This window comes from Gracilinanus agilis, chromosome 5 (genome assembly GCF_016433145.1).
Source record: "Gracilinanus agilis isolate LMUSP501 chromosome 5, AgileGrace, whole genome shotgun sequence".
NCBI classification, from domain to species: Eukaryota; Metazoa; Chordata; class Mammalia; order Didelphimorphia; family Didelphidae; genus Gracilinanus; species Gracilinanus agilis.
Window position 1 is genome coordinate 13,139,582 of NC_058134.1, and position 27,803 is coordinate 13,167,384.

The 27,803-nt window shown below is 43.3% G+C and overlaps 1 protein-coding gene across 1 annotated transcript in view; it reads left to right on the forward strand.

Moving 5' to 3' along the window:
- Nucleotides 1–23,736, forward strand: part of SP4 (Sp4 transcription factor) — a 51,556-nt gene extending 27,820 nt beyond the window's left edge. The window contains exons 3-5 of the mRNA XM_044678259.1: nt 14,979–15,201; nt 15,810–16,009; nt 23,469–23,736. Coding sequence (XP_044534194.1) covers nt 14,979–15,201; nt 15,810–16,009; nt 23,469–23,716 — 671 coding nt within the window. The 3' untranslated portion in view covers nt 23,717–23,736. The remainder of the gene's footprint in view (nt 1–14,978; nt 15,202–15,809; nt 16,010–23,468) is intronic.
- Nucleotides 23,737–27,803: the final 4,067 nt, after the last annotated feature.

Here is a 27,803-nt window from a genome sequence, read left to right on the forward strand (position 1 = left end):
TTTTTTATATATATATATATATATACCCACAAATAAAATGGCCTTCAGGTTTCATGGCAATGGGATATAGCTGCTACTAAATAAGCTAATACAATCCTAGGGAGCGTTAAGAGTGTCCAGATCATGGGAAGCACTAACTCCTGTTATATTCTGGGTTAATCAGATCACATCCTGAATCTTAGGCTCCCTCTTGGTCCCACATTTTAAGAAGGACATTTTGTGTGACCTTGAACAAGTCACTTAACTCTAAGTCTTGATTTCCTCATCTGTAAAATATAAGAGCTGAGCTAACCGTCTCCCAGGAGGTAAAAGCATAGGAGACACAGGCAGTCCTTTTTTAGTTCTTTATGTACAAACCTAACTGTCTTTTTAGGCAAAAATAAAGATTGAATTCAGTACCTGTGGGTTGACTCATCTCATTAACATACAAATGGGTTCTATCCTCCAAAGAGTAGCTGACCTTGGAGGTGAGTAAAATGTACTCTCTGTTCCATTCCCAGAGCCTGGAGGCCCAGGTGGCCTCCTGATTTGGGTCTCCTCCCTCCTTGGTTGTTGCCTCCACTACTCAGAAATAGGGGGTGATGGATTGGTTCTGGTGAGCTTCCTTCTCGCCTTCTTTTGTTCCTGTTTGTTTCCTGTTATTTCTGGAAAGTCACCTTCCTTCTGCCCTTCAAGGTGAGAATTCACTAATCTGATCAGATTATGGTGCTAATGAATGAACCCAAGAAAGCTCTGGGAGTATTAGGGGGCTGTGTGTACATGGGAACCTTTTAGAGACATGCTCAGTGGAAGAAATGTGTTAGGAAGAAGCCTGAGGTTGGTTCTGGAGCTGCAGAAGGAGAATCAATGGAGAGACTCAACCAGGAATCCGTGGCTCAGCCTCTGAAGGGCATTCAGAGAGCAGCCAGTCTGCCTAGCAGCTGAGGAGGGATTCCTTCTGCAGGAAACACAACCTGCATCCAGCCTGAGCTTGAAGAACTCCAACGAAGCAGCCCATTGTCCATTTGGCAAGTTTTCTTACCCTTCAAGTCAGTGGCCTTTTATTAAGCACTGATGTGTGCCAGGCACCATGCTGAGTTGCAGGGTAACAGAGAGAGACAAAAACATGCCTTGGCCTCAAGGAGTTTACATTCTAAGGAGACAACATGGAAGTAGGGAAAGGGGTTGGGGGCAGCCAGGAAAAGGGGGTCCTGTAGGATTAGATGAGGTAATAGGGAGCCATTGGAACTCCTGGAGCAGGGGATGAGCTACCAGGTCAATGTTTTAGCAAAATCACTTTGAATTAGAGCAGAAATACTTGAGGTAGAGACCAATTAGGGATCTCTTGAAATAATCCAGGCAAGAAATGATGGGGCCTGAGCTAGGGTTGTGGCTTTGTGAGGTGGGAGGTATTGTGAAGGACAGTGCCCAGGTTTGGAAGTGAGAATAAGCCTTGACTGGGAGTGAACATTAATTAAGCTCCTGCTATGTGCCAGGCCCTGGGCCAAGTGCTGGGGGTGAAGGAAAGGCCAAAGGAGTTGAGAGTGACCCCAGGATTGTGAGACTGAGTGACTAAGAGGTGACCCCTACCCCTAACAGTAAGGATGAAATTCAGAAGAGACAGATTTCTGTTTGAGGCCCAGGTCGTCCATCACTTCTACCCAGGATTCTTGCTTGTTTGCCCACGTCAGGCAGAACAAGGACCCAAGACAGGCCTTGTGCCCCCAGATGGCTTTTTGCTTCTCAGCTAAGCATTCTCCAATGCTTCTGCCCCACATGGTGTGTTCTTAAAACCCTTCACCAGCCCCCTAACGCCCTCCCTAAAATGTGCTACAAAGCACTAAACGTGCACCTTCCTGTGTGACCAGACACGGCTGTCACCCCTCCGAGCACACCCACTCCCCCTGCTGATGGAGGCGAAATGGGCCATTGAGGTGCTGCTGACATCAACTTGGGGGGGTCTGTAAAATGGAAGCAGGTTCTTAGAAGAGCCCAGTGAGAGGGAGCAGCTCTGACTCTCTTCTGCCTTGGAATCACTTCCGAGGATTGAGGCTAAGAGGAAGGTCAGGGTTTAGAAAGAGAGAAGAGCACAGCGAGACAAGCAGCTGAAGCACTTCGCAAACTCTTAAGTCGTATAAACGCCAATTGCTACTGTTAGCTTTTTAGTGTTTATTCTGCCTCAGTAATTATCACCCAGACACTTCAATAAAAATGCCATAAAGCCATAAATTAAATTACTAATAATTTATCTTAAAACATGCATAGAGTTAACCTGCCCATTCCTAACAGCCCCTTTCATGTGTCCGTATCGTCTCCTGAGTTTTCGGTGGCAGATTGTGTTTTGTTGCTGTTCCCGGCTCAGTGTGTGTCTTCTGTTCATGCATTCCTCGTCCTCGCTTGCGGGGTGCCTGTTGCAGAATCCCAGAGGAGGGCTCTTGGCCCCTCCCCAGCGCTGAGACTGTGGCTCACTGACTGGCCCTGTTCCTCCTGTCCTCAAGCACAGTCAACCTTGGCAACTTTAAGTCTGACCCATGGCAGTCATTTCAGTCTGTCTGATTCTCTGTGGCTTCATCTGGGGTTTTCTTGGCAGAGATACTGGAGAGGTTGGCCATTTCCTTCTCCAGTTGTTTTTGCAGATGAGGAAATTGAGGCAAAAGAGTTAAGTGACTTGCTCAGAGTCACACAGCTAGTCAATGTCCGAGGCTAGATTTGAACCCAGGAGGATGTCTTCCTGCTTCCAGGCTTCATGCTTGGTGAGCATGTCTTATGGCTCTTCTGATATTAATAGTTGAAGATCATTGAGAAATTCTCTCTGTGTCTTTATGAAGGAAACGTGGGAGACACCTTGCTGGAAAGGAGAGCCTTTAAAACTAGGCTGTGTGTGGGAGGGGGCAGCGAGGTGGCTCAAGGACTGAGAGCCAGTCTGAGAGACAGGAAGTTCTGGATTCAAATCTAAACTCCCATATTTCTTAGCCTTGACAAATCACTTAACCCTCATTGCTTAGCCTGGATTGGTCTTTTGCCTTGGAGCCGATTCACAGTATTGATTCTAAGGTAAAGGTAAGAGTTTTGTTTTTTAAAAAAAGACAAACTATATTGTGCTAAGATGTGTTTCCCTCCATTGCCTCTCCCTTCCTGCTCTTGGAATGCCATCTATTGATCCTAAGGCAGAAGGCCAGGGTTAAAAAAAAACAAAGCCCAGTTTGGTGCCGGCCGTGAGATCTCCTGTTCTCTGCGTCGCGCCTTTGTGGGGTCCTCAGGAAAGGGCCCCGCGATTCCTGCCAGACATCTCGGCAAGACTCCACCAGGGCAGGAGCTCCGACTTGGCACTCCACAGCCCTTTCCTTTGGGGGAGGCTGTTCATGATCTTCTCCATTAATTGGGAATCTTGGCGTTAAGTTCTTAAAACTGGATAGCTGAAGGCCTTGACTGTGGTGGGAATGCGTGGATCGTCCGGAGGACGGCCTTTAGGAAGCGCCTTTCTTCAGAGGGCCACGAGGTGCGGAATGTGGAGAGACGAAACATGACATTTTGGTTAACTAAAAGAGAAACCCTGGCAGTGCACGCAGTTAAGCAAAGAGGGGTAAAAACTATCCAAGATGGCTGTGGGGGTGTTCATTTTAACTTTGTTCATGTTTGGGGTCTTTGGGGGGGGGTGGCTCCTCCTCTGCTTTCCTGTAGATCGTCGAGGCCGAGCTGTGCTCATCTTCTCTGATGATACGCACTTAGCGGTAGGCCAGGAGCTTCGCACTGAACTTTGAACAGCAGTTGCATAAATGGGATTCTTCGGGTCTGATCTCAGTTTGGGACCCTTTAGACTGGCCACTTCCCATCCTCTTCTCATTGCCCTCCTTTTCTAGGCCAAACTCAGAGATTCTTCGCATGAGGTTTGTGATTTCTTATCATACATGTGTGTGTACACATCTATGTAATATATAAATTGCATTTCAGTCACTTATTAGATGCTTATTATTATTATTATTATTATTATTAGATATTAGAGCATAAAACATCAGTAAAACTTTTGGGACATCCTATGTACTTGACTTCCTTTGTTATTTTAAGGTGCAGCATATTCTTTTAGGCATTTAAAAACATCAGCCTGAGAGAGAGAGACCGAAGACTTCATCAGACTGCTGAAGGATTCCGTACCAGAGAAAATTAAATCCCTGCCCAGATTTTCTGGCTTGCAGCTTAATAAACCAGAGAGCCATAAATCTATGGAAAATGAAATTTCCTCTGTGTGTGTAGATGTGCCCTGTACTCCCACATCCCTCCTTGACGACAGAGACGGTTTTCTTGCCATGCCTCGGTGTTATGTACAGTGACTGTAGTCAGTGATCTACGATACACGGATGTCTTTTTTTAAGTCATTTTGTTATTACTTGTATGAAATGTTTGTATTTCTTCTATATTGGACATTCCTGAACTTTACAGTTCACATTGGAGTGGGGGGTGTTATTTGTTAAACTAATAAAGGAATGTTCATTTTCTATTCCTGGACAGCAGGAAAATGCCCGTGTTCTTCTGTACTACTGTGAAATGCTTACATTTGTTCAAATACCATCCTGTTTTGTTTTGACTGTCCTATCATCCTCGCAAAGGAGGCTATTGAACAAGGCTTTTATGTTTTAGCATTAAAAGTTTCCTCCACACTGTCATATACTAATGGACGCCTCCCTTGACAGCCTTACCCACAGCTCCTCCTCACCACCACTCTGATAAAACTATATTCTGGGCTTTAGAAGGGGCTCTGTCCAATTGGATTGGGGATTTCGGGGTGGGGATCCCTCCCTTCCATTCCCATGAACCCTCCCTTCTCTTTTTGTTCTCCTCTCTGAGAACAACTCAGCATTTTCCCTTTGACTTGCTCATAATAAACCATGTTGTTCTAAGTTAGTGATAGGAACTTTTCTGGAAGAAGGATCAGGATTCTCCTGAGGGATAGCATTGAACGGCATTCAGTATTTTGTAAAAAGTAAAAGTTTCCTTCTGTTTGGGGTATCCCTTAACTGGAATGATCAGAAAACTCCTTTCTCAAGGATGAAGGACAAGCAGATGTTCCTCATTCATCTGCCTGCATTGTAAGGCACAGAAAACTTTGCAAGTGAAAAGCAATCTACAAACACAAACTGAGAAATGCAAAGTAAGATACCAAAGCCAGAGCCAACATCTGCCCTGGCACGTGGCACGTAGGAAGAACCTCAGCAAAGCAGGTGTGGCTGGGCCGCAGCAGCGGAAAGGCAAGGCGAGGCCCATGTGAACAGGCAGCAGCGGTCAGTGGGCCGGGTTGGCGGGGACGGTGGGAGCCGGGCATCGTTGCCCACCCTGCTTTGGTGACACCGTCACTGCCTGCCGGGCCCAACTAGAAGAACCAGATTCCTCCTCTTAGACTCCAAGGGCTCCTGTTTGCTCCCGCCTGGGCCCAGCCTGTCCTTCCAGCTCACCGTACCTTACCTTCCTTCCCACATTTGATGTTCCATCTTTGCACCCTCACCTTGCCATCATTTCCCTCCCATATTGTATTGCATAGAATTCTTTTCTGTAGATAAAATTTTAGAAAATATTTTGAGGGTTTAAAAAATTATCAACAGTTATATGAAATAGGAAGAGAGGGAGAAAGCATTTATTAAACAAATACTATGAAGGAGGCAGTTTGCTTAGCTCTTTGCAAACATCTTATTAGGTCCTTACCACAACCATTTTACAGAGGAAGAAACTTGAGGCAGAGGTTAAGTGACTTGCCCAAGGTCACATAGCTAATAGGTGTCTAAGACCAGATTTAAACTCAGGACTTCCTGACTCCAAGCCCAATGCCACCTAACTGCCTCATTTTAAAATATGTAAAAGTCTATGCAGTTTAATAGTAATTACAGAATTGTATTCAAAGTGAAATGAGAAAAAGACTAAAAATAGGTAAATGTAAGTAAGACTATAAAATTTAAATTAATATCCAGTAACTCCAAGTATTATATTTTATAAAGTTTACTAATAATCATTTGAAGTAGAAAAAATAAAAAGAACAAAAGTAAAATTCTGTCTCACCTCACCCCACCTCCACCAGCCGAATTTCTGGGAGGAGAGAGAGAGAGAGGGTGGAGCTACACAAAATGTATATCCTCCGTACATTAGCATGTCATGTGAGAAGGAACATGGGAGGCTGGGAGAGAGATTCCTGGGGGGAGCAAAATCCCAATGACACAAGGCCCGGCGACTGTAAAAGCGAACCCTCTCCAGCCTCTTCTCGCTTTTCTCCCTCCCTGGAAGCACGCTTGACTGCTCAGCAGTTCTGCCTCTGAGAACCTTATCTTGCCCCAGTCTTGGCTCAGATGTCACCTCCGTGGAAAGCCTTCTCCGGTGCCCCAGCCGTAGTGTTCCTTCAGTCACCTCGTGCACGCTTCCCTACGGCCAGAGGAGAACGTAAGCTCCTTGCAGACAGGGATCTTTTGTGGTGGTCCTTTCTCTGTCGCTGAGGCCTCGCATCTAATACAGGGGGCTGAAGCAGTGTTTTCCCCCTGATGGGACATTATTTGTTCATTCCAACTCAGCCAGAGCTTCCTGCCTTAGTGTGTTTTTGTCCCAAATTTTCGTCTACCTCAACTTTCCAAATTCCCCAGGACAGTTGGTGCTTTCTCTTGTGGAGCCGGTCACACACACACAGGAATGATGGACAAATGTCCTCCCTTTTCCCCAGCCGTAAATTTAGCTACTTTTTAGACTTTTTTCTCTTCTCAAATATACATTTGATACATAGCTGCCCCAAACATATCATCTGTCTACTGTATTTACAGCCAGCATTCTCCTGTATTACCGAGATCCAGGATTCACTGAAGGATTCTGTTATGAAGAATGGATGCAAACTAGAACAATTCCTTTGTCCCAGACTGTCTGCTCCCACTCCTCTCTTTTCCTTTTTAGAAGTAATGATTGAGAATTGCAGTTTCTTGCTCTGTAACCAAGGCAGGGAGGAAGGGGGTCTGTTGACAAGAGATGAATGGGAAAAGGGTCTCATGTCGGGTTAGGAAAATGAACCCAGACACTGTGGAGAAAGTGTTGGTTAGCCAATAAACCTTGAAATCCAGTGAAAGCTAGTCTGTCCTGCCTGCTGATAGTCGAATGTACTACTGCTCTGGTGAAATGAAGTACGAGAGAGGTCAAAGGAATGGGGGAATAAACTTGTTCATCAAATTGTGGAAAAACCCAGGAAACCAGAATTGGGGGAAAGATGGAGGAAAGAGAATTTGATGACCATCAGCGAAGAGAGAAATAGAAGCAATTTTGGTGTCAGGATATACTATAGACCTTCTGGACGAGAGAAGATCGATAAAGGCTGGGGAAACAGATCTCTACCCTGGCACAGAAGTATGATAACAGTAGTCATGGCAGGAGAGGTTACTTGTTTCTTTGGGCCAAAAACAGATCAACTAGGCACTTCTCAATTTGCCTTAATAGTCGTCTCATCCTGCCAGCAAGGGGAAATTTAGACCCAAATTAGCTCTAACTGTCATTCTTAGGCTTGGGGAGAAACTGGTTGCTAGGGATAGAAGAGGTGAAAGTGATGGAAGCACTTTTGTTTAGGTTTCAGACTGGAAGATTTTTCTGTAATAAATGACCACATTTTCCAGAGAAAAATTATGTAAAACTTGACATGTACCTTAGACTTGGGAAAGCAAGCAATAGGAAGGCTAGGTGGGATCTCATGACCTGAAATTCTACTAATAAAGGTAATAACTAACATTTATATAGTACTTTAAGTTTTGCAAAGTACTTTACAATATTATCTCATTTTATCCTCACAACTCTAGGAAATAGATACTATTATTATCTCCATTTTACAGATGAAGAAAAGAGGCACAAAGGGAAATGTCTTGCCCAGAGTCACACAGTTAAGTATTTGAGGCTAGACTTGACGTTGGGTCTTCAGACTCCAGGTCTAGAAACTCTTTATCCGCTGTAGCACGGAGCTGACCATCGTAAATCCACTGTGCAATGACCGAAACTCAAGAATGATTGTATCAGTTCATAGTTCCACTAACAGTGTATTAGTGTCCCAATTTTCACACATACCGTCCAACAAACATCATTTTCCTTTTTGATCATGTTAGCCAATCTGATAGGTGTGAAGTAAAATCTCAGAGTTGTTTTAATTTTCATTTCTACAATAGTGATTTGGTGCATTTTTTCATATAATGATAGTTTTCATCTTTTCTAAGAACTGCCTTTTCATATCCTTTGACCATGTCTCAATTGGTGAATGTTTTGTATTCTTATAAATTTTACTCAGTTCTCTATATATTTAAGAAATGAAGTTTTTGTCAGAGATGCTTGCTATAATTTTTTTTTCCAAATTGTTTCCCTTCTAATCTAGATTGCATTGGTTTTATTTGTGCAAAGCCTTTTTAATTTAATTCAATCAAAATTATCTATTTCTTTTTTCTTACTGTTCTCTATGCCTTATTTGGTCATAAATTCTTCCCTTGTCCATAAGTCTGAGAGGTAAACTTTTCCATGTTCCTCTGATTTGTTTATGGTGTCACCTTTTATTTCTAGATCAAGTACCCATTTTGAATTCATCTTGGTGTATGGTATGCGATTGTTTCTTTTTTGCATTTAATCTCTGTATACTGTGTTGTAGTTTTCCCAGAAGTTTTTGTAAAATAGTAAGGCCTTTTCCCAAAAGCTTGGATCTTTGAGTTTATTGAACACTTAAGTTGTTATGAATGTTAACTGCCATGTGTTGATCACCTAATCTGTTCCACTGAACCACTTCTCTGGTTCTTAGGCAGTGCCTGATTGCTTTAATGATTACTTAGCTTTGTAGTGTAGTTTGAGATCTGGTATAGCCAGGCCTCCTTCCTTTATATATTTGTTTTCATTAATTCTCCTGATATTCTCAGCCTTTTGTTCTTCCTGATGAATTTTGTTATTTTTTTAGTTTTACAAAATAATTTTGGGTGGTTTGATTGGTATGACACTGAATAAATAAATTAATTTAGTAGGATTGTCATTTTCACCATATTGACTTGGTCTGAACATAAGCAATGAATGTTTTTCCAATTGAATTTACTTTTCTGTCTCTTGCTGTTGCATTTTGTTGGTTATAAATAGAAGTGCTGATGGTTTATATGGGTTTATTTTGTATCCTGCAACTTTGCTAAAGTTGTTAATTATTTCTGTTAGGTGTTTTTTTTTTTTTTTGGGTTGATTCTCTACAGTTCTCTAGGTATACCGTCATATTACCTACAAAGAGTGATAACTTGGTTTCTTCATTGCCTATTCTAATTCCTTAAATTTCTTTTCTTCTTTTTGCTATGGCAAGCATTTCTAGTACAGTATTAAAATAACAGCGGTGATAATTGGCATCCTTGCTTTACCCCTAATCTTATTGGGAGGAGTCTTAGTTTGTCCCAAAATTAGATTTATCATTTTAAAGAAAGTGCATTTTATCATGATGTAATTTCCTTCCTTATCTCTTATGACTATAAATTTTAACCCTATTCCAATGTTTTCACAAGTAATTGGTGTTGTATTGACAAAAAATGCTTTTTCTGCATCTATTGAAATGATCACATAGTTTCTATTGGTTTTGTTACTGGTGTGGTTAATTATGCCAATAGTTTTCCTAATATTGAATCATTCCAGCATTCCTAGTATAAAATCCACCTGATTATGGTTATTATTCTTGTGATAAAATGTTGTAATCTCCTTGCTAGTATTTTATTTAAATTTCTGCATCAATATTCATTAAGGAGATTGTTTTGTAGTTTTATTTTTCTTCCCTTATTTTTCTAAATAGTTTATATAGTATTGGAGTTGCTCGTGAATCCCTTTGGCCCTGGTGCCTTTTTCTTTGGGAGTTCTTTGATGGTTTGTTCAATTCCATTTCATGTGGTGGGATTTTTTAAGTATTCTATTTCCTCTTTTGTTAATCTAGGGAGTTGATACTTTTGTAAGTATTCAAATATTTCACTTAAGTCAACAGATTTATTGGCATATAGTTGAGCATAATAATTTCCAATAATTACTTTAATTTCTTCTTTGGTTGTGATTTCCCCTTTATAATTTTTGATATTGGAAATTTGTTTTTCTTCTTACTTTTTTAATCAAGGTAACCAGTGATTTATCTATTTTGTGTTTTTGTTTGTTTTTTTCACAAAACCCAACTCCTTATTTATTAGTTAAATGGTTTTCTTACTTTCATTATTCATCTCTTCCTTGATTTTCAGGATTTCTAAGTTTGTGTTTAATTGGGGATTTAAAATTTGTTCTTTTTCTAGTCTTTTTAGTTGCATGCCCAGTTCATTTATCTGCTCTTTCTCTGATATATTTTTGTAATCATTAAGAGATTATGAATTTCTCTCGATGTACTGTTAAATTTTGACACATTATCTCCTCATTGTAATTTTCCTTAAAGAAATAGTTAATTGTTTCTGTGATCTATTCTCATTCTGAACTCATTCATTCTTTAGGATAAGATTGTTTAGTTTCCAACTAATTTTTAGTCTTTCTGCTGCCCTCTGTAGTTTAATTTTTATTGCACTATGATCTGGAAAGTATACACTTAATATTTCTGCTTTTCTATATTTGGATGTGAGGCTTTATGCCAAATTATGTGGTCTATTTTCATGCAAATGCCATGTACTACTGAGAACAAGATGTATTCCTTTCTATTCCCATTTAATTTTTTCCAGAGGTCAATCATATCCAGCTTTTCTAAAGTTCTATTTACTTTTTAAATCCTTTCTTGTTTATTTTGGGGGGGTTGGATTTATCTACTTTTGAGAGGGGAAGGTTGAGGTCCCCCACTAGTAAAGTTTTGTTGTCTGTTTCTGCCTGTAACTTACATAACTTTTCCTTTAGGAATCTGGATGCACCAAATGGCATATATGTTTAATATTGAAGTCATTTCATTGTCTATGGTGCCTTTTATCATGATGTAATTTCCTTCCTTGTCTGTTTTGATAGATCAGTTTTTATTTTTTGCTTTCTCTAAAATCATGATTGCTACCCCTTGCTTTTTTTACTTTAATTAAAGTGTAGTAAATTCTGCTCCAGTCTCTTATTTTTACTGTGTGTGTCTCTTTGTTTTAAATGTGTTTCTTCTGGACAGCATATTGTGGGGTTCTGGTTTTTAATCCATTCTCCTATCCATTTCCCTTTTATGAGTGAGTTCATTCCATTCTCATTCCTAGTTATGATTACTAATTGTGTGTTGGGTTTCCTTTGATCTTAATTTTCCCTCTGTTTATTCTTCTTTTTTATCCTTTTTGCCTTTCCCTGTTCACAAATGTTTTGTTTTCAGTGAGCACCTCCCCAAGTTCACCCTCTTTTTTGTTCACTTTGCTTCTTCACAAAAGATGAAATGGACAATCCGAATTACCTAAAATTAAAAAGGTACATAAACAAATCTAATAAAACTAAGATTAAGAGGGAAAGAATCATCTAGAAAATATCTTTGCAGTAATTTTCTCTGATAAAGGTCTCATTTCCAAGTTATAAAAACAAATGATTTAGATTTACAAGAAAAAGAGCCCTTTCACAATTGTTAGATGTTTGAAAAATATGAAAAGACCGTTTTCAAAGAGGAAATATAGGCTTATTTATAACATGAAAAAATGCTCCAGATCAAATGCAATGATCTTCTCCCTATTTCTTGTTTGGCCATACATTTTTCTCCTAATTCATAGATGATAGGAAAATGTTTTCCATTTTTTTCCTAATTTCTTTATAATGTGACCTTTTCTATCTAAATCATATATCCATTTAGAGCTTATACTTTTAGAGGGTACGAAGCGTTGATTTAACTCTAATTTCTTCTATACCACTATCCAGTTTTTCAGCAGTTTTTGTCAAATAGTGAATTGTTATCACAACAGCTGGTACCTAATTTGTTCCACTGATTGAGCTTTATGTTTTTTTACCAGTAACAAATTATTTGATTAATAATTGCTTCATGGTTTAGTTAGAGGCCTGGTCTGTTAAGTCCCCTTGGGTCCCAAGAGCACCTGTCTCTTCCTAGCTTAGTCTCCCTTGCCCTCTCTTGGTGTTTTGGTCAGATCTCCCTTCACTTTGGTACTGAAGGGCCAGCTTTCACACTCAGCTTCCTTGGATTGACTCCCTCTCACAGCCCAACCCTCAGGTATTCATTTGCTTTTATAGAGCAAGAAGAATACTGTAGAGTTGGAGGCTTAGTACCAGTAATGAAAATTATCTCTGGGGAACAGATGGTCCAAAAGTGGATATGTATTTGTAGGACTGCTCTCCCATGCCACATACACACACACTTTATCCCCTTTAAGGGACTCTTGCCCTATGTCCCTTCTCCCTACACCTGTCCCCAGCTAAGGGTTGGGTATGGGGGAGATTTGGTTGTGGAATTGAAGGGATTTATTGGAATCCAGATCAATTAGAGAGCTCCAGTGGAGGCTTATGTGCTGCATAGGCAAGGAAAATGTGTTTTAGGGTGGGCTCCAAACTCAGCCATAGACTGGTACTTCTGGTCAGAAGGTTTTACTTTGTGTGAAGACCTTCTCTTCTCCTAATTCTATTAAGCTCCACCTGATGCAGTCCTTGCCTCATTAAGGGTATGGATTCTGTAGTTGTACTGTGCCATTATTCATCACAAGACCTTCTTTTTCTTGAACACTGGCACTCTTGCTCTTCTCCAGGCTCTTCCATTCTCCAGACTTTGAAATATCACTGAGCCTCAGCAATCACATCTTCTGATTCTTTCAAGATGCTGCCATAGAGTTACCCAGGGACAGGAATTTGAACTTTTCAGAGCTTGATCTTCTTACTATCTTTTGGTCCCTTAAAAAAATATTTTTGGTGGCCAAGAAGAGTAAAAAAGTCAGAGTTGTCCGCTTCTGCCTTTCTCTGTTGTCCACAGTAATACAATATTCCCCAGAGCAGTGGTCCTTACTGTGTTTGAGCCAGAGTTCACTTTGAACATTCAGACTCTTAAGACTGGCCCAGCTGGCATATTCACGTGCCATTTCTGGTCTTGTCCCTTCTTTTTGTATCTCTTCAAAATCTGAATGGCTTCAGCTCCCCAGGTACCTGCATTCATCTCCCTAGGTACTGCTCCCACCTACCCCCTCCCTTTCTTTGGCACTAGAATGTCTCGTCCTCAGAATTTCATCCAAGCTATCAATAAGTATTTATTCAGTACCTCCCCCTGTCTATCAGTCACTAAGCTAGACCTGCCAGACAGACAAAAAGAAAATGAAGTCATCCCAGTTCTCAAAGAGCCGATGTGTCCACAGAGCTCAGGGCCTGGACATAGGAAGACTTGAGTTCACACCCAGCCACAGATGCCAATCACACAATTTCTTCACTTTCCATTTCCTCATCTGTACAGTGATGATAATAGTAGCTGTGAGGATCAGAGACAACAGTGATGAAGCACTTCAGCCTCACATTACTGTAGAAATGTTGGCTTTCTATTGGAGGAGGCAGCATGGACACATGGAAGCATGTTCAGAATCATGACAAGGTGTTCTAGGGGTGGGGAGGCTTGGATTCTGTGAGCCCAGCTCGATTAGAATTGGGCCGAAAGGAGGCTAAAGGGGAGGAAGGCTCTCTGGGGAGTACCCAGAGTTTGAATTGGGGATTGAGGTTGGAGAGAATCCATCTATAGTGAGCCCGTGCAGCTCCATTGACCTTCCGTCTCTGAGCAGGAATGGCTGAGGCAGCCAGTGGGAGTATCCAGGGTTGGACTGTGGCAAGGCATAGGAGGTGATGGGAAGGGGGGGGGGGGAGGAATTCAGTAAGAGAAGAATCTTCTTTGGCCCCTCTTTTACACCTCCCTGGGTTTGGTGTGGGCTCATCACAATCTGTTCATCTCAGTGATAATCTCTGTCATTTGCTTTGGGACATCCGTGACTCTTAGGAAAAAGGGGAGATTGTCTCATCCCTCCTCATTTCCCTGGATCATTATGCCTGCTCCGGATTGCTCTCCCAGCCTCAGCTCCCCTTCCATTCCATTGGGTCCTCCACTCACTTGCCCAAAGGCTGGTCTGACTTGTCCTTCTGTCTGTCCTCCGTGATCTCCGAGGCTTTCCTATTATCTCCAGGATTCCAGAGAGTCTTCTGTTGGATTTTTAAAGCTTTTCCACCAAATCTCTCATTTGATCACTCTGGCCCATTTGCTGTTCCCAGCACAGAATCCTCCATCTTCTAACCCCATGCCTTTCTCCTGGCTGGCCTCCAGGCCTCTTGGCTTCCCTGGCTTCCTTCAGGTCTCCTTCTGAATCCAGAGGCAGGAGGTAGTGCCAGTTGTGCCCTGAGCACTGGGCTGGGAGTCAGGAAAACCTGAATTCAGATCCAGCCTCAGACACTTCCCTACCTGAGTGACCCAGAGGAAAAAAATCATCTCTCAGGGTTGGTTGTGAGGCTCAAATGCTCTGACATTGAAAGGGCTCTAGACACCCCCCCAACAGCCCTTGTTCAACCTTCCTCTCTCCTGTGCTCAGAGTGTCTAGCAGGCAGCCCTTCTAGTGGGAGCTCCTTAAGGAGGGGAGGGCTGGTGCCTCTCTTTGTCTCCCCCGCCTGTGGACTGACAGCCTGAATGACTAGAAATGTGTGCTTGTATCATCCTGGGGAAGGCAGGCCAGTGCTGTAAGGGACAGTCTGGACCCCAACCTGTCCCTGTCCTGCCGCCTGACCAAGGGACCAGCCTGGATGGTGAGAGAGTTCGCTCCCAGGGTTTCCCCTTACCAGCAAGATGGCCGGTTCATCAGCCTCTTTTCAGTCTTTCTTACGGCTTTTATCCTGCTCCTTCTTTCCCTTCTTTTCTCTCCTGGGTAAGACTGTGCGGTAGAAATGGAAGGAGACTTGGAGATCCAGAACCCAGAGTTTAGAAGAAACCCTGTCCAGCCATGGCCGTTGGTGGCCTGGGAGGGAAAGTCTTCTCCTCCGAGCCCCCGGGTCTCCGTTTTTTTGGGGGGGGGTTCCTCATATTTTGATGGCTGCTTCTGATGGGCATCTTCTCCCAACAGGTCAGCAGCAAGGCCAGGATGGAGTGAAAGTGCAGCAGGCTACCATCGCCCCAGTGACAGTGGCTGTTGGCGGCCTCACGAATGCCACGTTAGGGGCCGTCAGCCCTGACCAGATCACTCAGTTGCAGCAAGCCCAGCAGACGTCCGAGCAGGAAGTGCAACCTGGCAAGAGGCTGCGGAGAGTGGCCTGCTCCTGCCCTAACTGCCGAGAGGGGGAGGGACGGTGAGTGCAGAGCTGGGGGTCACCCAGGGATCGCCAGCTCCTTTTCCCAGTACCACGTGGTTCTGGGAGCAGTTCTTCCTCCAAAAGCAAAGGATCAGGTAGGGTTACAAAGGATGAAGCAGGGAGGGGTGTCTTGGGAGACAGAACCAAAGGGGTCCACCCAGTTTGAGGGAACAGCCACTACCAGCAGGGACCTGGCCTCAGAAAGAGCTGAGATCAAATCCAGCTTCAGAATAGTAGCCGCCACCTCCAGAGGTTGTTGTGAGGCTCAGAGTACATGCGTTTTCAGCCCTTAGCACAGACACTTGATGAATGCCAGCTTCCTTCCTGCCCTTTCTTCCATGCCCTGAAGGCAGGCATTCTTTAGCCTAACCCAGTCATCTCAGGACAGCCTGGCACCTGGAAGGCACATAGAACTTGGTCCTAATTCCAAACTCTTGTTTTTAACTTGGCTGACTCCGAGTTACTGCCACAACTGTGGCCTCATGTTACTTCCACAACTATAGGCAAACCAGAATAGTGGAAGTTAGTGCCTTGAATTCATTTTTCTGCGTGGCAGTGAGCTGCCTTTGGGAAGTGAACTAGTAGTGATTCTTTGTTCTTCATAGAGGCACTAACGAGCCAGGCAAAAAGAAGCAGCACATCTGTCACATTGAAGGATGTGGGAAGGTTTACGGCAAAACCTCCCACCTGCGGGCCCACCTGCGCTGGCACACTGGAGAGAGGCCCTTTGTGTGCAACTGGATCTTCTGTGGCAAGAGGTTCACAAGGAGTGATGAGCTGCAGCGGCACCGGCGGACCCACACAGGTATGCTCACTGGCCCAGGACCCTCTCCTTCCTGGGCTCCTTCCTGGTCTGGGCTTGAGGGATAGACAAGAAATTCTGTGACTTTCCCTCTCCCCCTCCCATCTGAAGGATGCAAACAGTTTAGTATTGTTTTAAAAGTTTTACTTAAGATATTTAAAAACAGAAGGTTTTCTCCATCCATTTTTATGATCAAGTTTTTACCTATGCAAAAGTTCAGTATTTTCATGGATTTGATTTCTCAGTATCTCTCAATGTTGAATTGACATATGTTACTGTGAAGTCTTTAAGTGGGAAGGTGAGATCTTGAATTATGGGCTTTTAGTTGACCTCATGCAAAGGGTAAAATTTTTTAGGTTTAGTGGAATTCAGCAACACCAATACAGTAAGACCTGTGAGTGAAGGAAGATGATACAGAGACTTTTCTTTTCTGCCCCATCCACCAGGAGCTTGGGGTGGTGCGCTAGAACATGTATAAATAGATAATAAAGTAGATAAGGGGGCAGGATGAGGGGGTACAATGACTCTGCCAACTAGAGAGATCAAGAAAAGCTTTCTGGAAGAGGTGCTGCTTAAACCATATTTGGGAGAGGTTGAGGAAGGATCAGCAGTGCAGCTCTAAAGCCAGCTCAGGTTCCATGTTGGGGTGCAATGAGGCCTTCAGAAGTCACTGAGCATCAAATAAAGAAGAGAGTTTATTTTTTCAAGCATAGCAAACCAGCTGGGGTGATGGCAATTGTTTGGGTCTCTTTCAGGAGGTGATTGATAGATTCCTTCAATTTCTATTTCAGCCTCTGCTTCTAGAATATCAGGGCAGTTTTCCTTCATAATTTATTAAAAGATGATGTCTAGGCTCTTTATTTAATCATGCTTTGCAGGTAGTCTAATAATTCTTAAATTCTTTCTTTTGGATATGTTTTCCAGGTCAGTTGTTTTTCTGATGAAATATTTTACATTTTCTTCAATTTTTTTCATTATGTTGATTTTGTTTTTATTTCTTGATGTTTCATGTAATCATTAGCTTCCACTTGCCTAATTCTAATGTTTAAGGAATAATTTCCTTCAGTGAGTTTTTTTACTTCATTTTCCAGTTGTTTAATTTACTTTTTAAGAAGTTCTTTTCTTTAGTAAATTTTTGTACATTTTTTTTCTATATTCCAATTCTGCTTTTTAAGAAGTTATTCTCTTCAATGGATTTTTTGTCTCATTTACCATTTGGCTTTTTCTGTTTTTCAAGGTGTTATTTTCTTCAGTATTTTTTGTATCTCCTTTGCTAAATCGTTGACTATTTTTTCCTAATTTTTTTTGCATCATTCATATTTCTTTTCCCAATTTTTCCTCTGCCTCTCTTACATAACTTTTTAAATTCTTTTTGAGCTCTTCCAGGAATTCTTTTTGGGCCTAAGACCTTCACATTTTTCTTTGAGGCTTTATATTTAGTTACTTTGATTTTGCTACTTTCTTCTGAGTTTGTGTTTTGATCTTCCCTGTCACCTTAATAGTTTTCTGTGGTTAGGTTCTTTTTTTTTCTTTTTGCTTATTTTTCTTGTCTCTTAACTTTTAATTAAAGTAGGGCTATGCTCCTGGGATGGAGAAGGCACCATCTAAAGCTTCAGGTTTTTTGTGCAATTGTTTTTAGAGCTAGTACTGGGAGAGCTCTAAGTTTTTGGTTCTTCCAAGGTTGTGTGATCTGAGGAAACATGAGTTTATTAGTCTCCTGTTCTGTGCTCTGGCCTGTGAGCAACCACATGTATTCTTTTCTGTCCTGAAACTGTGATCAGGGTCTGTACTCCCCTGTATCAAAAACTCTAGTGTGTTAGTGCTCCCCCTTGCCCTAGGACTGGGATCTAGGAGTGACAACCGAGTATGGACAGTGCTGCAGAGTCCTGTACCCAGTGCCAGTGAAGAGACCCCTCTTGCCCCCAAGGCTTGCTGTAGACTTGCCAAGACATGACTACCATAGCCTTCCTGGGACATTCTTCACTCCATTCTCAGTGCAGCAGACTTTTCCTGCCAAACTTCTATGTTGTCATGGGATGGTTTCACCCCATCTTTGTGGGTAGTCACTCCAGATTTTGTTTTGAGGTATTATTTCAAGGTCATTTGGAAGATAATTTGTGGGACCTCAGAAGGGTCTTTACCTTTCCTCTGCCTTCTTTGCTCCACCTCTTTAGTGGACTTCTACAAGACCAAAGGTGGTGATGCTTAGGACAACAGAGGAGTTGGTATTGGGCTTTTAGGTAATAGAGTTAATAGACTGTATGACCTGGAGTCAGAAGACCTGAATTCAAATTATGCCTCATAGTGACCCTGACAAATACTCATTAATGTCTTTGAATCTGTTTCTTCATTTGTAAATTAAGGGTAGCAGCATCTGCCTTCCAGGCCTGTAGTGGGCATCCCAGGAGATCACCCAGGGAAAGTTCTCCTTTCTTAAGTGTGAGCTCTTCTTATCTTTACATTGATGCTTGAAACTTCCTGCTTATTGTCTCCTGCCTCCAGCCTCCTCTCCTTTCCATCATGTTAGCCTAGGCCAAGGGTCAACAACCTTTTTGGCCATGAGAGCCATAAATGCCACATTTTTTAAAATGTAATTTCGTGAGAGCCGCCCAGTGCTCACAGTGCTGCTCCTGTAACGGAGCCTGAAAAAAATGGACTTTATGGCTCCTACAGAAAGAGCCATATGTGGCCCTCAAAAGAGCCAGATATGGCTCAAGAGCCATACGTTGCCGACCCCTGGCCTAGGCCCTCCCTCACTCTCTTAAGATAGCCTCCTGCCTCTTGCTTGCTGCAGCCATCTTGGTTTCCCTACCAGACAGGGCTCAGAAGCCATGCTTGGCTTTGTAGTATTCAATGACTGTCATATAGATCTATGGGTAGATGGCTTCTTTCCCAAGCTTGGCTTGTACAGGCTTAGACACAGCCTTGAACCATGTACCTTGGGAACCCCAAAAAAGGATAAAGGCAAGAGTGAGGGTGACAAAAACTAGTGAAGATCGGCAGTGAGCACCATATTATAATACCTTTTGATAACTATGTATTTCTTTACCTCTGTAGCAGAACAAAATTGCCATCCTTCAACTCTTATCTATCAAGCAACAAACACTTATTAAGCACTGTGGGGTAGGTTTTGGAGATACAAAGACAAGCAGGGGAAATGAGGTCCCACCCTCAAGGAGTTTCTATGTTCTATGGGAGAGACAAGATGTTCCCATATAATGATCTACCAAGTATACAAGATTATTTGGGTGGGGAGAGGACAAGCATCTGATGAAATAAGGAAAGACCTCGTGCCAAGGCTATGCTGGAGCCGAGTATAAAGGAAACTCTAGATTCCAAGAGGCAAAAGTCAGGAAACAGGGAATTCTAGCTTGGAACACGTCTGTCTAAAGACATGGAGAGGAGAGATCAAATGCCGGATGAAGAACATGGTGCCCTGTTTAGCTGGTTGACGTAGTATATGAAGAAGTAGTATTAATAGCGATGATCTAGAGGGTGTTTACTATGTGCCAAGCACTGTGCTAAAGGCTTTACAAGTATTATCTCATTTAATCTTAAAACAACCATGGGAGGTAGGTGCTATTTATGGTCCCCATTTTACAGTTGAGAAAACTGATGGAGAAAGGTAGTAATATATAATAGGGTAGGAAAAGTAGGTCAGAGCTAGATTGCAAAAGTCTTTAAAAGGGAAGTTTGTATTTGATTCCTGGCATAATTGAGAGCCACTGGAGTTCATTGCACAGGGGAGTGACACGGTAAGAACTGCATTTTCAGGGTATCCCTTTGAGAGCTGGATAGAGCATAGATTGGAGAGAGGCTGCTTCCCTGTTGCCTTTGAACATGAAGCAAGAGGTCGAACAGAACCTCTTTCTCTATCTTGGGGACTGTCTCCTCAGTCCTCAAATAAAACTTTATTTGACCTGTCTTTTTCTACTTAACTCTCTTGCCTTCTGTGGCTAAATTCCTTAACAAAGCCTCTATCTGGCTTCTGAATTCATCATTCCACCAGCACTGCTATCTGCAAAGCAGCCCAATCCAGTGGCCTTTTCTCAGTCCTCCTCCTGAACTTCCCTCTTCTGCTGTATAGCTGTGGGGTCACCCTCCTCTCTTGGTTCTCCTGGCCATCTGACTGCTCCTCCTTGGCCTCCTTTGCTGGATCTTCCTTCATATCATGGCCAAGGCTCTGCCAGGGCCTTGTGCTTTTTACCTTTTGTACTATTTCCCCTCCCATAGATTCAGTTATCATCTCTATAGAGATGGTTCTCTTCTGTTTGTCCAGCTCCATCATCTCTCATGATCTTTATCTTCAATTGCCTTTTGGACATCTGGAACTCTAGGCCCAATAGACAGCTTAAATTGAGCCAGTCCAGAACCGAACTCACCCTCTTTCCCCCAAAGCCCATCTCCCTCCCCCCTTCCCTGACTGTGAAGAGAGCCACATCCTGCCAGACCTTCAGGCTCACAGCCCAGGAGTTCACCTCATCTTGTCCCCTCCCCATCCTCTATAGCCAATCAGATGGCGAATCAGGTTGTTACTACAGTTACAGCATCACTGTTGTAGGTCCTCTGACAATGGCTTCTCCCTGCTGCAGGCCCTCATCACCTCACAGCTGGCTTATTGCAACAGGCCTGCCTGCCTCCTGGACTTCCCTACTCCACTCAGCTCCCAAAGATTCCCATCTGACCATGTCGCTCCCCTTTTCAGTAAGCGTCATTGGCTCCCTATCACCTCTAGCATCACTCACCCTCTCTCGCCTCTGTCTGTCTGTCTGTCTGTCTGTCTCCGCGCCCCCCCCTCCCCCTGGTCTCTATTTCTTTCTCCAGTTGTTTTATACCCTTCCATGCTCTGATACACTGACACTGGCCTCCTGCCTGTTCTCCATCCACCCCCAAACTCTACACATTTTCTCTGTCCCCCATGTCTGGAATGCTCTCCCTCCTCCTCCTCATCTCTACCTCCTGGCTTCCCTGATTTCCTTCATTTTCAGCTAGTCTCACCTTTCGCCCATCATCTTTTGTAGGCCTCTGGTCATTGTGTCTCCCTCAGAAACAGCCCCAAGTTAGTCTTGTCTCCAGCTTATTTGTATGTAGTTGTTGGGGAAGTTCCTTGAGAGCATGGGCTGCTTTTGTCCTCGCCTAGAGAGAGCGTGGCCCAGAGTAATTAGACTTGTGAGAAATGCTGCTTGTTGTTCTTGAGAGAAGTAAGGCAGGGAGGCTAATTGGAAGGCTCTCGTCATTTCTGACGAGGGCTTGAATGTTCCCTGAGGGGGGACAAAAATAAAGGTTTTGGAGGGAGAATCAGGGAGATGTGGTGAGGGACTGGACATGTGGACCGACGCACTGAGAATGGCTGAGGGGTAAACTCAGTCCACTTTTTTTATATAGTCTATAATGTATAGCAATGCAGCTTGGTTTAGTGTAAGCCTTTGAGTGTGAAAAATGGGTTCAAAGCCCAGTCTTCAAACTTGGTAACTGTGTGTCTGCAGGGGTGCCCCTCAAGGTGACGCGCCTCGTCAGTAAAGTCAGGGGGTTGGCTCAGATGGTCTCTAAGGGCCCATTGGAGGAGCATCTGCTTTGATAGACTCATTGCATTGGAGTCTGAGACTTCATTTGAAATACTGAGATGCCAGAATCTGTCAAAAGAAGTCACTGCTCTTGGGATAGTGAACTTGCAGGCGATGGAAAATGGAGGGTGTGAAGGTCACCATCTCCCTCAAATCCTCTGTGAGAAATAACACCAAAAAAAATAATGTAAGCATTGAACAGCGCCATCAAGAACAGACCACTTTGATGGCTCTCTGCGTCCCCTCCTAACCACCCCCCCACCCGGCAGTGTGGATCAGCCTCAGCCAGGGGCTTCTTCCCGGACTCGCACCGTCATCAGGTTCTGTTGTTCTGGTGTCCGGGGTTACATAGGGACGGTTTGGGGCTTTCCTGAGAGATCATGAATAAACTTTCTGGGAAAGCCTGTCCAAAAGGCCATCGTGCTGACCCAGAGGAGTACTTTGGTTGTCTCTCACTGAAGGTTACAGCGAGTGCTCGTCATTGAACTCCAGCGTCTGCTAGGAGTGGGCAGGCGAACAGGCCGATCACGTTCCACGGCATTTAAACACTAGACTCGTTCTAGGGTTAGCCGGCTCCATTGGAATAATGTGAGTTTCTCTCATAGAACACCAGCACTGACAATCTGCCTTTAAAAAATATGTAAAAAGCTGTAATAAGCTTAGAAGTCAGTAATGATGCCAGCCTTATTCACTCTCTGGGAGGAGCTCGTGGAGACACAACATCGCAGCCGTCTTCTTTTAAATCCCAGTCAGCCAGTCTCTGCACGAAGGAATAAAGGTGGAAACCTTAAACAATCATAGACTGCTTAAGACTTAAGAATATGCCCAGAACCAGAGAACACCAGCCTTTGAGTCCAGACTCGTAGCCCTTCATGCCTAAATCTATTACCACAAGAAAATGATTACTGACTTTCTTTAAGTGTAGATTGGATCTCACCATGCCCCAACTCCAGCAGCTTTCTCTTTCCTCAAAGACATAATAGAAACTCCTTCCTCTTCATGGCCTGGCCCCCACCTACTTTTCCAGGCCTGCTGGACACATGAACCCACCCCCCTTCACCCCAACACCCAACCAGACTGGCTTTCGGTCTCTTCTCACACGTACTCCATCTTCTGCTCCCAGGCCTTTGTCTCACTGTCCCTCCATGCCAGGAATGCCCCTTCTTCTAACTGCTAGAGTCTCCTAGAAACCCCATGTTCTGTAATGAAACCTTTCCTGATCCCTACCAGTACTTCTCTGCCTTTCTTGTCTCTCTCCCCCCTCCCTCTCCTTCGAGGAGGAAGCGTTCCTTCTATTGGCTCAGAGAAGGCATTTATTCCTAGAGTGCACGAAAAGTTTTCAAAGGATTTTCATGCTTTATTTCTTTTCATCCTCCTAATAGTCCCATGAGATAAATAACACAGCAGAATTAGACCCATTTTTACAGTTGAAGAATTAGAGCCTCTAAGAGGTGGTCATTGGCTTCTGAGCCCATGCATGGTGAAGGACTCTGCCAATGTCCAGTCTGATCAACTGCCTTGGTCGGACTGTGCTACCTCTTCTGCTCCCTGCAGAGGGGCTGAAGAGACAACAAAGCAGGCAGGAGGGCACCGCCGGCACCTTAGGCCCCCTTGATTCCAGAAGGAAAGAAACAGGCCCAGGAAGACGAAGGTGTCTCAGAGCCCAGCCAAAGGCCGGCCGGTGGGGCGGCTCGGACCCGTGCTCTCTGTCCTGCCACACTTGTCATCCCCAAGGTCATCTGGTCCCCCTTTGCCCTTGCCCTGAAGAAAGTCGGGGAAGGGCAGTGGATGCCTGGCATTCTGATGGCCCCGAGAGGTCCATAGAAAAGAGCAGATTCAGAGTGTGATGTTAAAGAAAAGGGGTGTGACGATCATTTCTGTCTCTGCTTTTCATTTAGGTGAAAAGAGGTTCGAGTGCCCTGAATGCTCTAAGAGATTTATGCGGAGCGACCATCTCTCCAAACACGTCAAAACTCATCAGAATAAGAAAGGTGGAGGAACAGCCCTTGCCATTGTGACCTCTGGGGAACTGGACGCCTCTGTGACTGAGGTGCTCGGCTCCCCGAGAATTGTGACCGTAGCGTCCATTTCACAGGATTCAAACCCAGCAACTCCTAATGTTTCAACCAACATGGAGGAGTTCTGAGAGAGGACTGACCCAGAGACGTCGAGGGCTGCACTTCAGTTTACACACCTTTCAAGATCTGGAATTGGGCCGGTAGAGTGGATTACAGAGTAGGAAATCATGTTTTCATGCTTGACTTCTTTAAAAAAAATCCCAAGTTCTAGGGTCTACGTGGGAAGAGTGCGCAGATGCATCGAGACAATTTTCAAAAATACAAAATTCATATTGATAATTTTGGGAAACATCTTGGAAAACCATTTCCACCATCCTGTACTTTTTAGTTATTTGGAACTGTTATCACGTAAATTTTTTAAAGGAAATTTCCCCTCTTTTAACATTATATGTGAATATGTTTATAAAGACGGACCTCAATAGTTTGTAGGCAGGACCTTAACTGGGCTTGGTTTTTTTTTTTTTTGTTTTTTTTTTTGGACGTACTTTGTTATCAATTCAATCAGTGATGTTTCACACAACTTCCCTTACCCTTTTGGCTGTAAGAAAAAGATAGGGATATTGCTGTGTTCCCTTAGTTTGACTCCTTACAAACAAACCGAAAATCTTTTTGGCCATTTTCTCAGCTAAGAGATTCCTCAAAAACTGAATTAGGTGAGTGCTGTCAAAGTAATCTGAGGAATATCTCAGATAATTATGACCACTACATTCTAGTAGTGTGGACGCAGACAATCAGGGAGCTCCAGTTACTTTCTCCATTCGGAGACATGAGAGGAATTTAGAACTGAATCTCAGATGAAACTAGAAAAATACACAAAAGATTTTACGGAACTCATAATGCCTTTGAGAAAATAAAATGTGGCAATTTAGACATAGAGGTCTGGAGAGAGAATTCATGGGCTTTTAACCCAGATTTTCATCACAAAATTGATTTTAATGTTTCTACTGGAAGTTGTTTGGATACAGTTGTTACCTGAGTGGTGTAATTCATTCTGTAGTTTCATATTCTGTAAATATAAGTTATGTTGATGTTGTGCAGAATTCTTTATACTTTTACTCGGTAGCCAAAGAAAAGGATGAATTATCACTTTTTTTAAAGGCCAGCAGAAAATGTATTAGCTACGTTGTAACTTTCTTTTACCTCTTCTGAAAATTGGCCAGCTAGATTTAATTTCAAGCAGCGGGTTTATAATTTACAAGGAATTTAATACTCATACTTCATATTATGTTCATAATGAAAACCTTCGTAAGGCAACCTGAGAAATATGATAAAAGAAGTAATTTTTATTTGAAGTCAAATACAACTGTAAGGAAAAAGTTCATCACATCTTTTATGAAAGTCGACTATTAATCAGGAAGGATGGCCAAAAAGTTTTACACAAAGAATTTTAGATTCTAGCAACATTAGCTTAGCCATTGGTTCTGGACTTTTTTTTTTAAGATTTACACAGAAAATAATTATTGGAATTGATCATTTTATATAGGGGTAACTTTTTTCCCTGAATAGTTTATTAAAAATTGGAAATTCGGGGATTGTTTAATATAGGTAACTGTTGTCTTGTGCATTTTTCTCTTTCAGAAAAAAAATGTACTTCTCATGTGAGTTCTCTTCCAAACTTGGTCATACTTCATGTATTTTTGAAGAAGGAAAAATACTGTCCCGATCATTGTTTACACTGTGTCCACTTTAGGCCAGCCCTTTGTAGCGTTCTATAAAGCTGAAGGTCTTTTGTACTTTCAGTTTGCATAAAAAGCTTTGAGATTAAAGGAAAAACAATTTTACACTGTGGTTATAAATTTCAAGTTTCTTAAAGCTTTTGTAGACTTGGAACAAAGTCTTTAAATTTTCGTTGGATTTTGTACATTATTTTGTATATTTTATTTAACGTACTCTTTACCGATCGCTGTATCTGGGTGCGGAGCCTCCGGAGCCGGGGGGGACGCTCAGCCTAGCGCTCATCGTTGATTTTGTCACACAGGAGCCGAAACGCCACGTCCCTCGGCTGGTCTGGTCTTTCGCTCCCCAATCAGTGCTGTGATTTCTTTATGCAAAGAAACCTTCCGAATGCTCGAATCATGTTTCCTCGGAGTCCGTAGCGTGTTTGTGTTCACGGCAGTCTGGGCGGTTGGCGCTGGTGGTGTGATCCGAGACGGAGGCTCTTTTTGTAATCAGCGATGAGGCCTCGCATCCCTTTGTCCAGAAGCGTCTGGAGGGCTCTGGCGCAGGTGCGCGGTCACCCCCCGCAGCCAGACGCGGTGGACGCTCCGTCCACTTGGCCGTCTCGGAAGGATCGTCCTTTCCTCGTCCTTCGCTGGACTCGGTGGGAGAGCCGGAGGAGCCGGCGAACACACCTCACTGTTCATTCCCTTTGCCGCCATGACGAAACTTTGTTTTACTGTAATTATCAGCGCAGAGCGATGTATTTATCATGGTAGAACTCCAGTGTTAGAATAGGTTTTTCTTACGCTACGCTTTCTTTGCTTAGGTTCGTGTCTATGTGTTGCCGATTACATTAGAACTTGATGTTAAGTCATTATTTATCACACTCATGAGAGCAGTAATCAAAGTGTGTAATCTAGGAGAAAAAGTTAATTTGTCAAACTTAGGGTAAGCATGATGTTTAGGTCCTATTTTTCAATTTTATAACTGTTTTATTGCAACAATATTTGTATTTAAGTCTTCATTTTAATGCCTTGTGGGTTTTTTTATGCATGTCACTAAATTGTCATCCCACAAAAATTAATGTGCAGCATAGGGTATTAAATCTATATAATGATTTTGAAACAGAAATAGTTGATGGTAAAATGTAAATGTTTTGCAAAAATTCCTTATAAAAAGTTTTGTAGTAACATTTCACTCGTAAATTTTTTTCTAGAAAAACAAAAGAAAAAGATTTTTAAAAAAGGAAACCAAGCAGGAAAAAGAGAACTGTTTCCCCCAGATTAGGATCTAGAACAATCTGCTAGCTAAGCCCAGGGGCTTTCGTTGACATTTTTACGGAGCTCATTTGTATAAAATTTGGTTTTTGTGGATTTGGAAATAAAATCATGTACAAGTTGTTGCTTGCGAAAATAATTTGCAAGTGACCTATTAAAAATTCCCTTGAGTTGAAAATGTTTCTTCATTTAATTATGTGTGACATGAAGCAGCCATCGGTTTTTGGAAGGCTGGTGGCCAGGGCGATGGCCCTGCTCACCGGGCACTCTCTCTGCAGATAGAACTCGCCCCACCAGGAAACGGCTGCTTCACACTCGCCAGCAGTCCGTAGCCGGCAGGCCCGAGTCTTTGGAAACAATGTCAGAATGTGACAAATTTGCTTTTCTTAAACTTAGGAAACGATTTCTGGAAAGCAAACCTTGTCCGAACTTAGGGAGGAATCGGAGCCCAGGCATGCGCTAGGCTTTACAGTTCCCCAAACCCAGGCGCTTGCTCGCTCCTCCACACAAGTGCCGACGTCAGTCCGTGTAGAGATTGGCTTTGGCGACGGGCCAGCCACTGGGTGCCCTTTGACTTAAGGAATCGGTCCCATCCCGGCCCTTAGACGGTAGCGGCCCCCCTGGATCTGCTGCTGGCATTGGGGGTCAGAGGGAGGTTGGACGGTTCTGTGGAGACCCAGCGGCCCCTCGCCTGCCCACACATCTCTGCCGAGTCTCTTCTGCTAGACCATAGGGGTTAGGTGGCCCCCCTATAATCTGCTGCTATAAGAAAGCCCCCCCAAGTGGCTGGGGTGAATGCTACTGCCTCCCCACGCAGCCCCTCCAGGGGTACCCCATGCCCTTCCCAGCCCTCCTTTTCCTCCTCCAGAAGAATTCCATCAGAAGCATTTCTCCTGCCCGGTGCTCCCAGGGCTCGCTGCCTCGTGCCCACGGCGCATAAAGCCAGCTCATGGGAAAACAGGGCTTAGTACTCTGTCAAGCCGTCCTCCCCCCTTCCCAATCTATCCTGATGGGATGCAGAGGCGGAAAGCGGGAGCGGCTTTAGGGCTCCCTCCTTGCCCCCCAATTCTATATCCTAGAAATAGTCTCTCTCTGGCGTTCTGTTACCAAGTGGAAGTCTGACCGACACCCCCGTGTACCCACCGGAGAATAAGCCCTGGTGTTCGCAGCAACAGCCTCGAGGCAGATACGAGGTTCAAATGAAAGAAAATAAACTGTT